Source organism: Centroberyx gerrardi, chromosome 13, assembly GCF_048128805.1.
Source record: "Centroberyx gerrardi isolate f3 chromosome 13, fCenGer3.hap1.cur.20231027, whole genome shotgun sequence".
Lineage (NCBI taxonomy): Eukaryota > Metazoa > Chordata > Actinopteri > Beryciformes > Berycidae > Centroberyx > Centroberyx gerrardi.
Window position 1 is genome coordinate 2,201,163 of NC_136009.1, and position 14,062 is coordinate 2,215,224.

Here is a 14,062-nt window from a genome sequence, read left to right on the forward strand (position 1 = left end):
CATCAGTGCCTGCTGAAAGGGCTCAGAATGGGGGGTGTGAAGGTGAAGATGAATAAGTTTAATTTGGTTTCTTTCATCTGTCAAGCATGCCCAGGCTTTGCATATTTAACAGTAAGTCTAAAACAGACGACGTGGGTAGGATCCTTATGAGTAGAAAGTGTGGGATCTGCTGAATCACTGTTTTTGAATTTATTTGATTTCACCAGCGGTGTGAGAAAAACATCAAGATAATTAAAAGTCAGCCTAATTTGACAGTGGGCATCAAGAAAGCAAATGCATTTTTTTCTCTGCTATCCAATGACAAGTATACACATTGTAATTTAATCTTGTGTTGCTGTTTATGTTTTTTATATCATTTATTTCACGTTTTCCTTTAACCTGTGTTAATCTATTTTCTGTTGATTGTTTCCTATTTTTACTCCTCATTATGTACTTTATTATTCTTGTTTTGATGCTTTCCTATAAAGCATTTTGTAAATTCTGCTTTTAGATTAGTGATGATCTTCCCTCTCACCTTGCTGACAGTGATGACTCCCTCCTGCGTGTCTTTGTCGGTGGAGATGTCGAACATGTCCATGCCGTCTCCGCTGACGATGGTGAAGAACATCTCCGCGTTCTTCCCAATGTCCTTGTCAGTGGCTTGGATCCTGCCAACCGGAGTGCCGGACTTGGAGGACTCAGGAACACTGAACTGGTATATACCTGATAACACAGAAAACAACTCTTATAGTCAGCTGTATGCCATATTCCATATCATGCAGGGGAAGCATACATTTGGAAGCTGTAGAGTTTTCTCAACTCGTATCTACACGCCTAGTCACTTCTATACATACAGTATGTATGGCCTCCTGTAGAGCTGTTAATGTGAATACCATCCTGTATATATGCTGTCATCTTTTACACAATGGGCCTCATGCAAGAACATTTTCGTATTCTTATCTTAAATTTCTCTTACTTTTTTCGTGAGGTGGACTCGTATGAGTGTGCCACGTCAGATTCACCAAACGCTCGTATCTTCAGAAAACTGTCGTAAATGACCTGCGTAAACATGATGAATGGCACCTGTTCTAAATGAACGCGCGTTCACGCCTGTCAAAACTGACAGGAAGACTAAGGAGAATTCTACTGCAAGTCCTACTATCAGAAATAAGTCACCCAAAGCATATAATATTTAATATCATTCAATAGTAGAATCAAAGGCCCTGCTAAAGCCAAGGAATGGGAAAAAATAACTTGTGCTGTTAATGCAGTGTTGTCTGTGTGTTCCCTTATGAAAAACAACTATAGTATTCTATACATTTTAGATGAATACTAAATAAATATCACAACAAAGCTATAATTCTCTATAGGAATATTATAGTGATACTAGGCTACAGAAGACAAAAATACCATTAGATAAGGTCACTATAAACTAACTATTGAGTACCACAGACACTCTTAAGTCCCTATCGGAGTATTATAGGAATATTATAGGACTATAGTGATTTGTCGTTAGGGCACCGTCACAGAAATAAAAAAAGAAATGGCTTGACATGAAAATAGATGCAAAAAGCAAGGCGATCCATGACTGTAACAGGAGGGGGCCAAGAGGAATTCTCCGTTACAGAGACAGATGAAAGAATAGGCCTATACCTGCCATAATTGGCGATATGGCTGTCAGGTGTTCAGCAGAGGATGTTGCCCTGGACAGCGACTTGCACCTCAACCTGGTAAGACCTAAATTTAGATTCACTTACACTTACCCACATTAACGTTATCAACTGGAGTGAAATAGCCTAAATCAGATTTATCTCCCTCTATAATGTATTTCCCCCAATACAATCTAACCTTGCCTTTGTCTCATCTGAGTGTTTGTCAAATAACCTGGCAATTATTAGTGTTTTTTGTTTTGTCTTTGTATTGAGCGCACTTATAGGCTACTATGTAACCCACATGGATACTTATGAGATTTTATGCAGCTCTGGTAAAATAAATTACAAACTACCTTCTTTTGAAAAAATGATTATACATTACTCTACAGTGTCATTTATATATTCAAACTCAAAATTTCTTCAAAGTGACAGAGACACAATCCATTAGTCAACAACAAAGTTTTTTCTTTTGCTTTGGAGAACAGCAGGTTGATTGTACCTGACTCGTACGACAGGTCTGGACGACTCGTACATTTTGTTCGTACCTAAGAGAAAATTCTAAATACGAGAAAATTGGTGAATGCGGCAAGTTCTCTTAAATCACTCGTACGAGTGATTTAAGAACGAATCTGTTCGTACGAGTGGTTCTTGTATGAGGCCCATTGTCTTTCTCATATGGTCATATTCTTCTCATTATATACTGCAAATACATATAGATATTTTTATCATTTTTATAATTCACCACTTTCTTCATAATGCACAAATCTCACATTGTCTTTCTGTCTCAGTAAGTTCTGCTGCTACTGATATTATTGCTGCTATTTTACATCCTGTTTACGTCTCTATTCTTACTTAAATCCTATTCTTCTTTACTGTATCCTATTACTATTTGCTTCTGCAACAGGGGATCATTAAAGTTTCAACTAATCTAATCTGAGTTAATGTTACAGTCACTGTTCTGTGATTGAGTGGGGTTAACTAAAATGTAGGCTGTGACCAAAAATGATTTCATAATATTGGAGCACCCAATCACTGCTTTACCCACAGGGGAGACCGATGATTGTAACACTTTTCGCTCGATTGTAACTTCTTTTCTTTTCATATGTGGGCCTGGGACTAAATGGAGCATCTACACATGTGATCACCTGATTTCTAGCTTGCTCATGATTGGAGGAATTGAAAGGGTTACAACTATCCCGTGGTACAACTATACCCGGTCTCCCCTATAATTAGGATTTTTTTTGTTCCAAGACAGAGTACGGGCTGGAAAGTGAGTTTTGAAAGCCAGAAATCTCAACATCTGGCCAAGTGGCCAAGTAATTGTTGTGTCAGTGTTATTGATCAAAAACCTTGTCAACCCCCACAGATATATTATGGTAATTTTGTTCTATGGGACAGGAAAAACCTTACTTATTGCACCTTTAAAGGATGTTTTTTCTAACCTCTAGACCACACTGCCACCACTACATGGGTAAGGACAGCCATAGAAAATACATGCACCTCAAGAACTCAACAAACGAAGACACTGAGAAAGAGTAGGAGTTTGGCTTTCCTTGAAGCCAATCAACAGACAGAAATGTCTGAATAAATGCTGAGTGGAGGAACAACAGCGTGCCCAACTCTTAAAACTTCATAAAGAAGGCCAGGTTAGACGGAGACATACTGAAGAACAAAAGAACTGTTGGCAGTCCAGAAAAAAAACGGAGCGCAAGCGCTGGAAATGCTGATGGAAGCCGAGTGCTAGAACACAACGTCTCTCCGTCAAACTGCTGACGATCATTAAAACAAAAAAGCATTTAAATGTGTTTTTTTTGTGAGCGTGGTCTATCCTTTTGTTCTCCTAAATAAGCGCTATCACTGTGTTTTGCCGTCAGGTTGTTGGGTAGTGCAGCAGGCCGTTGCTAAGAATTTTCTCCCTCATTGTGATACAAATACAGCCTCAGCTTGTATAACAAATCAGCTCACTTGAGTCGCTGAATGAAGCCGATACACACAAACACACTAACACACCTACTGTAAATTGATGCAAATTAGACGTCATTCTGCTACAGGAACCTGAGGCGGTTTCATATCAGAATATCTCCCTTAGTCATTGTGTGTGTGTGTGTGTGTGTGTATGTGTGTGCTCCATCTCAGAGAGCTAGTGGTGTGTATAAACCACTTGTGTGAGTAATTATATGCTGCAGAGACACAGCAGGCTTCATACACCCTGTCAGCTAGACAGCACTAAGCCTGCCACTGTTTTTGTATGTTTATGCGTGCGTTTGTTTGTGTGTGTGTGTGTGTGTGTGTGGGTGTGTGAGTGAGAGAGAGATGCAGAGAGAGAGAGAGAGAGAGATGCATTCATGTGCACACACATATCGTTGGGAGAGGGAGAAAGAAAGATAATAGTTGCTGTTTCTTTCTCCCTAAATCTACAGTGAGAAGCATGTATTGTGACAGGGAAGTAAATTAAATTGTTTAGCTTTGCTGCATACTCATGAAATTTGTATTTCAGACCAAAGTACAGGATATCAGCTTTTGTTTCTGGGTATTTTTTTTTCCGATAAACTAAAAAAAATTACCTGCCATAAATAAGTTCTACCAGCCAAAATAACGAATATACATTTTCCAAAGAAACGTGACTCTTTTCATTATGTCAAAGTTTGCTCAAGTTTAGATGCTACCGCTTTGTGTAGAGCAGTATAACAGGCAGCCAATCAGGAGCCTATGTGATACAGAGCCTTTGTTTGCTTTGATTTGACTGGCTCACAGTCAGAGAGATTTTACGCTGGCCAGCAGGGACAAAGTCTGAGAATGGGTTAAGCCCAAAGTAAGAGTGTCGTCTCTTAAAGTTACAGCCGGTGTTGCCTGTGAGTCTTACTGATTTATCCGCCAGAGATAAATTTGACCTGTATTTGTCAGGAAAAATAACGAATTTCGCTTCACTGTTCCAATACTTTTCACTCTATATGGGAGGTGGGTGAAACCTGGAGGTGAACATGGAAGCAGATTTCATCTCATTTCTCTTTCCGGCTGGTTGGAGGTTGTGTTGCCTCTTGGCTCCGACACCAACATCACTGATTGGAGTCCTGGTGTGAAGTGAAATGATTTGACATGCATGGACCAGAGTGTGTGTGTGTGTGTGTGTGTGTGTGTGTGCGCGCGCGTGTGCGTGTGTGTTACGGAGGGACTTAGACAGAATGATAATGCCAAACGCAATCTGTTCGCCAGATCCCAGGGTGATCTCAATTTGCACCCAGCACTGGAGAGGGAAACACTGGGTGAAGGGTGCTAATGGTGGGTGGGAAGGGAGGAGGAGAGGGGGGGGATGCTCTGACACACCGAATGTGATAGAAAGAGGCAGAGATGGAGAGAGAAAAAGAGAATTAGAAGACCGAAGAGACAGCGAGAGAAAGCCCAAGAGGGAGAGAATGAAGGGAAGGAAGTTCTGTGTTCATGTAATCAGGATTAGACGACAGAATGACTTGTGTGATCGAGGCCAACAGAGCAACAATTTAATCACTTCTTTCACACTGCTACAGGCACTGGAAGACTGCTGCTGGACACACACACACACACACACACACACGCACACACACACACACACACACACACTACACTACTACGTGATAACACAGCCTCTTGAACTGTGATGAAAAGCTGCCACATTATGCAGCTTCATTTTTGTGCTTACGATTTGAAGGACGAGGCGGCCTTTAAAGTTTGAAAACTGTCAAGAAAATGGAAATGGAGCCTGTGCGCTCAACTGCTGCAACAAAACTTTAATATGGACAACTTGTCCGGCCTCAGGGCGTCATCAGACCATGCTTCCCTGTCTACAGTCCAGCATCTTCATGGCCTAAAATTGTCCCAGCCCTTCCAAAAAAAAGGCACATGTGAAAACCCACGTGAATTCAAAGCACATGCACTTGTTGGACACATGTTTCTTTTGATGTGTGAACACGTGCTAGGTCTCTTTATATTAATAATGATAATAATATATTCTGTTATCCTGTAGTGGACAGAAAGCTAGTGGAGTTGGACGAGTATGGGAGTGAAATGTGAAATTACATTTTCACATGTGAAACAAATATTGTGATATGTAACGGCAGTGGAAAATGTGAAAAAATGTTTGATTGTGAAAAAAAAAACAACCCAAAAAACCTGTTGTCACTTATGAATCGATATCGATCGATATCGATCGAATCATATTTTACCTGTCATGTGATGTCAGAATACAATGTGTCCAAAAAGCACATGTGCTTTGAATTCACATGTGGGTTTTCACATGTAAAGGAGGTGTGTTTGTGATGGTTGTTGGCTCAGAATTGATTCAAAGGGAATTCCATTCTCAGTTCCATGACATTCCAGTAATTCCATGACCTCTGTTTCCACATATTGTCTGTTTTTGCCTGCAAGCCACTACCAAGCGATGTTCATTATCACCCCAAGCGAGTAAACTTCTCTGAAACAATCCCTGCGAACAACAATGCACTCTACTAGCCATCATTAGTGTTGTGGTGCGTTTGATGCCAGTGGGTGACTTGTTCATATTTAACAAGGTATGGAAAAACACACTAGTTATCTTGCCTCGCAATACTCCTAAAATCTATAATTAATGCATGTGTGTGTGTGTGTGTGTGACTCAGTGTTTCATCATTTGTGTGCCATCCCTCCTCCTTCGTTGCCGTCGTCTTACTCTGAGTGAAGCGTGGAGGGTTGTCGTTGACGTCGGTGAGGCTGATGTTGACCACGGTGGTCCCGGTGAGCCCTCCTCTCTGTCCGGCCATATCTTTGGCTTCGATCACCACCTGGTAGTGCTCCCTCTGCTCGCGGTCCATGTCCCCAGGACCCAAGGCTGTCCGGATCACGCCTAAAAAAAAACCAACACATGCTTTTTTTTAAAATCGACTATGTATTCTGCCTCATTTCAGATTGTTTTGTCTTCAAAATGACTCCATTTTCTTCAACTTTTAATGAACTTTCTGAACTTCATAGAATCATAGAGCGATCACAGAACTTGCCATTTCCAAATAAAAACACTATTTCCAAAGGACAAATGACTGCTGAATCTCACCACTAAAATAGGTATGTTTTGCTCTTGCCTCTGGAGAGAGGAATATCCCACCTGTTACATTAGTATGCATGTCATGGTTAGGGATACCCTGATAATGATTTTGGTAGTGGTACTGGAAATTGAGCCAACATCAGACTAAAATATGGTATTTTATTGCAGAATATTCCTAATAATAATCTCCTATAGCAAGACCCATGTGTGGTATCAAAAAAAGTGACCTGGATAGGGATGTCAGATCTAGTAATCTCTATAAAACTTGCACTGGCCCTAATCTGATGGTCTAAGTCTGCATCAATAAAAGTAACAGATTAGATTGATACTTGGTATCAAGTGATATTTAAAGCTACGCTAGGCAATTTCACACATTGGCGGCCCCAAATAGCAGCAAGAGGTAACTGGATTTTTAGGACTTCAACACCCAGAAATCCTGTAAGGTGACATCAGTAAACCAAAAGATCAAACATTGGTGAGTCCAGCTTTCTCTGGATGGAGCACTTGCTCACTGCTGTTTAGGAGACACTTTGTATTTCGCTCATAGGTTTTGATTCATCACTTCCCTTGTGGAGAAGATTTCCCACCAGTGACCATACTGACAGCAGAATTTAATTCGGGCAAATAGGGTGAATGTACGGCATCTCAATTAGTGGGGATGAGACGCTCTTCTGTGTTACAGCAACACTTTGTGATTTAGACTCAGATCTTGACTAGTGCAGCTTTAATTAGTACTCAGAAACAGTAAAACCTGTATCTGTGCATCCTTTGCTATGATGGTGTAAATGTTGAAAACTTCATGTAATCCCACACAACCTGCAGGTACCTTTTTCCTGTTGAAAGCACTAGTCTCTGTCAATTTACCACTGCATCCGTCATAGCCAGAAACAAGACTGACAAAGTAAAATAAAGCCCATTTGAATGTATGAATGAAAGCTCAAATGAACAACTGGAGCCTGCAAAGTCAACCTTCCATTCCATTCCATCAATGGGACTCCAGTATTGATTCGGGGGAAGGAGGGGAGGGGGGGGAGTGCTAGTATGATTTAATGAGCCTGGATCCCACTATGAGAAGAAATGTATTACTTTTGGGTCCCATGCTGAAAAAAATAGGCAATACTGGCAAATTTGTGCTATTCTCTGTCATGGGGTTTGGCCACAGTGGCAGAGCATCCTGGTGCTAAGAGATACTGCCTCATGACCACAGGGTTTGATTCCCAGACCTAGTGACCTGAGCAGACCGCCTGAGGAGAAATACTGATGAGGTGGACTATCCTAAAAAAAAAACACACAGCACTCGGTAATAGCAGCTGTAGAATGTCATTTTTTATCAAGTATCTGCTGCTAAGTATGCTGTTTCCATAACCTGGCAATATTGTTGTACTGAAAGTGCAAGAATGTAATCCATAGTATTTGCAAAACTTTGCATATGCATGACAGTGACATCATTTTGGTAGCACTGCAGCTGAGATCACTGAACGAAGATTTGCTAAGTAGTTATGGCTAATTTAGTGAATTCACCGAAGAGGAAATATGAAAAAAAGATTGTTTTTTTTAAATTGGACCCCTACACGATAAAGCTAGTCTGAGTCAAGACAAGTCAACGTTACCGGTCTTTGCCAAAATTTGTAACCTCCAATTTGTACAACCAAATTTGTGTCCTTGTTTTGTCACAAGGAAATTATCATGGGGGAAATGCGTTTAATAAATGACAAGGAGACTAATGTATAGCCTGACAACTTGCAGAATCAATGGACGCTTGTGGTTTGAGATAAGATCACAAACAGCCGTGATCTCCGTTCATTACAAGGCAGCTAGGTAGGTTACTTTCAGTAGGCTGCTTTTCTTCTTTGTAACCTTGCAAAATCCTGTGCAATGTTTAAAAGGCTTTGGAACGCCCTGCCCAAGAGACTAAGGGTCAGTATCATCTTTTAAATCACTCCTCAAAACGTACTTTTATGAACAGGCTTTTAAATAATGCCCTATTTAATTCCTTGTTTAATGCTTTTTTTTTTTAATGAGCTATGCAGCCTGTTTTTTATTGTTGATCCTGATGGTGCTCTCCTCCTGTCCTTCTCCTATCCCTATCTTCAATTTATTTTCTGGTGTGTAATTACTTTTTGTGTTCATTTTATGCTATTTCTGCTATCCTTTGTCCTGTCTTCTCTTCATTTTATGCTATTTCTGATATGCTGTGTCCTCCCTTTTAATGAATGTATAAGCACTTTATTTACTCAGTTTTATAATTTATTTATATACTACTCTTATAACTTCGTTTTGTGAGGAGCTATACATGTTCATGGTACAACTGTCTTTATCAAGAGCTTTGATCACACAATAAGGTTAGCTGAATGATGCCAAGCTCTTAGCAGCAATTTGTAATTTGATTTGTAACCTGTTTGACACGTTCAATCGAACCTTGTCCCTTTCACCCAAATCAACTTTTTCATATATGTTTATTATTAAATTTTTGTATAATTTCTGCTTCATTAGACTGGAGACAGAGAATGGGGATGATATGTGATGGTCATATAGGGTGTGACCTTCGTCACGTATGAACTGATGGAAGTTTCCCATCAGACCACTTGCTGTTGTATCAGAGCATTTCAGAACACACTTGAAGCCAAGCTATGATGAGGTAATAAATGGTGTGATGTTGCCGTCGCATGCGCAAGGTCACAGAAATAAAGAGTGAAATATTGTGTCAACCTCAAGTGCTTTATTGCTATTAGACAGCAGCACCACATCAACCTTTAAAAGGTTGTCTGAAAGTCAGCTGATAATTGTTTCATTTCAAAGTGACAAAAAAATAGATGAGATTTCACCTGTCCTCAGATAATGACCTGTTTGGGTATTTGGTTTGGAAGTTATACCCTTTGAATTGAAAGTGAATTGAAAGTCCTATTGGGCGGGGGAGTAATAGATTGAGCGTTGACCACAATCTGTTATATTTACTGGGAAAAAAATAGGTGTTATTTAGATCATTTAGATTATGAATGCAGAGATTAATTTACAAATCTTGAAATACTAATTGAAATGGTTGTAAATGAAATCAGTCTGGACCTCATTATCAGTTTAGCGTCAGTCTGTGAGCAAATCATTGCTAACAAATTAGTGAAACTAATTTGACTGTGGTACTGAGTAAGCCTTATTCATTACTATTTTGAACAGGTCATCCGTATTCTATATAACACACTGCATTCTGAAAGTAACCTTCCCAAGCCTCTACTATGGAGATGGAGTGTAGGATTTTCATTCAGTCCTTGTTAAACTGCCATGTCTGAAATGCCTGTGGGTAGTAACCTGTACGAACTGTAAGTTATTGCTCCTGCTGATGCTAGTTGTTCATTTTTCCATTTCACATTTCTCTACAGTTCAAATTGCTTGTGGAAGCGTTTGGCTAGCTAGTGGAAGATTCATTTCAAGTTCACTTGTTTCCTGATAAGGCAAGTCGTGTCATCTAACAACATGAGTTTTGATTAAAATGCTTTAAATGAAATAAAAATTAAAAAAAGATTCAGGTTTCGCTTCTTCTTGGAGTTTTTTGTTGTTAGTGGGCTTAATCCTTTGTAGAGGATGTAACATTAGCGTAGCAGGCCTAGCTAAGTGTATGCTAGCAGTAACATTAGTTGCTAGGTTGCAGTAGTGAGCAGTTATCGGTGATTTGATTTAATTATATTATTTTTTAAGACACTCACAACTGGTAAGCATGTAACTAACTAGTTCACTTGTTTACACAGATTAAAAGAAAGAGAGTGACATCATGCTTTTAGTACCAACCTTCACACTTCAGATCAACAGCGTTGAAGGGATCTGATATGTTTTCAACTTAAGGCCACAATACACCAGCATCAATTTTAGGAAATCCAGGTGGGTAATGTACTGGCAGTTTTGACCAGCTGTCATTTTTCATTAGGTTTTTGTTGCTTAGAGCCCACTGTGTTATCCATGTTGATCTTGTCCCATCTGCCAATAAACTGCATAAACTGTGGGCATTATTTCCTCAAAATGCCTTTGTATCATGGCATTTAAAGCCATATTTGACATGAGGAGAATATTTTTACTTTTCAGCACATTCACACCTCCAGCGGACTTTCAGGAGCAGACAGCCTCCGACATTAGCAGCCCTGGGGATCTGCTTTCAACCATGGCATTCAACACTCAGCTGTCAATACTGAGAAACTGCATGCAGCCAAAACTTTAGATTTTTTTTTTTTTCAAAAGTATGAGTATGTACACCAAGTGAATATTAGAAGCCCAAAGGCGGTCTATTTTGCTGTATTAACATAGGCCTGAAAACATATTAGAAATGAATTTTCAGTGAGTTTTCAAAATGAAAGGTCATGGGCAGCGGAGACAACAGGTCCCCATTACAGCCAGTATTAGCTGTTGACTATTCATGAACATGGGGCAGTGTGTGCACTGACAACTGAAAGTATGCGAGCAAAGTGAAATATTGCTTTAATGATCCTCTGTAATTGGATGCTGATTCTCTCTTTCTCTCTCTCTTTCTAACCATCTCTCCCTCATTTCTCTATTTCCTCGTTCTCTCTCTGGAATGCTCCTGTCTTTTCCTTCCTCCCTCTTTTCATTCTTCATCCCTGCTTCCCTTCCCATCAGGACTTTGCATCGTTTTGTTCCCCTTCAGCTCTCCACAGAGAGCGACAGCCCACTCCATGTCAACCTCCAGAGATCAAGGTCTATCGTTGCTGGTTAATCCACAGGCAGCAGTAATCTGGCTGTGGCCCTGACTCCTCTTTTTGTTAGAAACAAACAGATGAGCAGAGAGAGGAAGATTACTGTACTGATTATCTAAATGGATGGCTGACTTTTTTTTTTTATTTACAGAGAAAGTACACAGGATCAGGACAAGGTTGGGCTTAGTTGTGTTTTTATTTTATATTAGGAAATATTAGAACAGCCCTTTTTTCTCCTTTTTTCAGTGTAGTGGGAAATGTAAATGTGCAGGGCTCAGGGGTGGACCTGCACAGGGTGTATTCATTTTTTTATTGTTAAAGCTGCTCTAAGCGAGGTTTTTATGTAAAACAGAAAGCAGGGCTGCAGCAGAGAAGAGCGCCCTATCCCCACTAATTGAGATACGGTAGATTCACCCTATTAGTTGGTGTCGGTATGGTCACTGGTGGGAAATCTTTTCCACAGTGACAACCTGTATAAGCTTCATACATGCAGGCCGTGTGAAGAATGTAGATCTATTAGGGATGGGAAGATATATAGAAATTCAATATACAGTATCGCAATGCAAAAAAGTGACAATACATATCGTGGGGCAGAAAAATGAATCGCGATATTAGCTCCATTGAATTCTGTTATAGTAATCACAAATGAGATGGCTTGCCCATCACAATTTCACAAGTTCTCCATCGATATTATATTATTTGCTTTTGTAATGACATTTTGAAATTGTGGTAAATATGAGTGTGTGCAGTTTACTGATGTCACCTTGCAGGATTTCTGGATATTGAAGTCCTCAAAATTTAAAGTTACCTCTGGCTGCAATTTGGGGCCGCCAATATGCAAAAATTTAGGCTTACTCTCATTCTCTGCCCTGTTGAGAATATCGATGTTAAGATCAAGTTTAATATCTGCTCACTGTGATGCTCCTGTTGCAGTTAATTTTTGATATCGATCAAAATCAGGGGGGGGGTTATGGATCAGTCTCCTTCCATTCATTCAGCATGTTTACTGTCGCCTTATTTAGGCAGTACGTAATGTTTCAAATGTTGTCTTCTCTTCAACACACTTGTCTGGGGAAGTCCGCACTCAAAGCAACACTGGCCTAAAACTCTGGTATTGTGCTTTAAAGAATCGTTCCGTGAAACGTACCTGTGTTCGGGTCCACAGAGAAGTATGGGTGGCCCTGGCTGATGCTGTAGACCAGTTTGGCACTGTTCCCATACATACTGTCATCAGCATCTGTAGCCGTCACCTGGATTACTGATGTACCTAGGAGAGACACAGAGAGAGGGGTGAGAGACTATACTACACTCTTGAGAATTCATTTGAGAAAACCAATAAAGTTGTATCATATCGTATCGTATCTTGTGATGCTTTCCAACACAGCATATATTTAAGATGTGCTCTTGACAATGCACATTGATATGCAACTGTTGAATACACGATATGTTGAAAAGCATCACAATTTCTGGGTTATCCCCATCTATGCTCACTGATTATGTTGAAAACAAAATAGCATTTTAAAAGCATAGATATTATGGGAGAGGACAGGAGGAGAGGATGTATAGAATGGAGAAAAAATAGAATGGAGAAAAAATAAAATCAAAACAGTCCCAATTCACTCAGTCATCCAGCTCTCCTCCCAAATGAAAAAGCCCATTAAAAGCTCTACTTACCAATATCGGACCTCTCTGGTACGCTGCCGGTGTAAACCTCCTTGCTGAACTGAGGCTCGTTATCGTTGATGTCGTGAAGTTTGACGATGAACTCGGTCTCCGGCTCCAGCTTATAACCTGTCCGCTTGTTGACTACGGTGGCCCTGAGGGTATAAAAAGCCTTCTCCTCGCGGTCCAGGCGGCGCGTAGCATGCAGGTCGCCGTTGTTCTCGTCGATGACGAAGAGAGTGCCGGCCCCCTCGCCAGAGAGGACATACTTCACCGTCCCGTCGCCCCGGTCATTGTCCGACTGAAGCTGCAGAAAGGCAAAGGACACACACATTTAAGTGCTTTTGTTGTCATCCCCTTCACGTTAACCCATCAAAATGACGTAACGTTATGAAAGAAGCAGTCTGTAAAAACAATTGTCCAGACCTTCTCACAAATGTTTTCTGTTCTTGCGAACCTCATAAAATAATATAAGTAAATAAATAAATAAAGTTATAGGCCATCACACACACACACACACACACACACACACACACTTCAGAGTCAGCATATCAGAATGTTGCTGTAAGGGACATACAGTATGTGGGTCACGGTCCGTCATTCTGTCACTCTGCTGTCAAAGAACAAAATGTACTGGATCGTCTGTAAGGAGTAGCCGATGGCTACTGGCCACTGGCCGGTACTTGGTGTTCAGGACTTTGCCTCAGTTTGGTCTGAACTGCTGCCAGCCTCCTCCACTTCCAGCGCCATCGAACTGAAGAGACGGTGTCCATCTGATCTGCCTCTTGAGAAGGATCTGTCTCGCGTGTTGAAGCGCTGGGTTGTTGCCAAAGAGGGACTTTACATCAAGGGGTGCTACAGTATGGCTGGGTGGTATGATAGTTTGTAAAACCTGGCATTCAATTTTATTTTCTTTGTACATTTATTTGTCATATTTTCTGTAAATGTATTTTTGATTATTTGGATTTCATAGATGCCCTATATTTTACCTATATTTTCTCCATTTTGAAACAGGTGCTGAA

At 40.4% G+C, this 14,062-nt stretch overlaps 1 protein-coding gene across 1 annotated transcript in view; it reads right to left on the minus strand.

The window, feature by feature from the left end:
* LOC139920147 (cadherin-6-like) overlaps nt 1–14,062 on the minus strand; it is a 40,603-nt gene that overhangs the window by 17,154 nt on the left and 9,387 nt on the right. The window contains exons 2-5 of the mRNA XM_071910080.2: nt 13,053–13,347; nt 12,526–12,645; nt 6,313–6,486; nt 515–702 (exon numbers count right to left, since the gene is read on the minus strand). Coding sequence (XP_071766181.1) covers nt 515–702; nt 6,313–6,486; nt 12,526–12,645; nt 13,053–13,347 — 777 coding nt within the window. The remainder of the gene's footprint in view (nt 1–514; nt 703–6,312; nt 6,487–12,525; nt 12,646–13,052; nt 13,348–14,062) is intronic.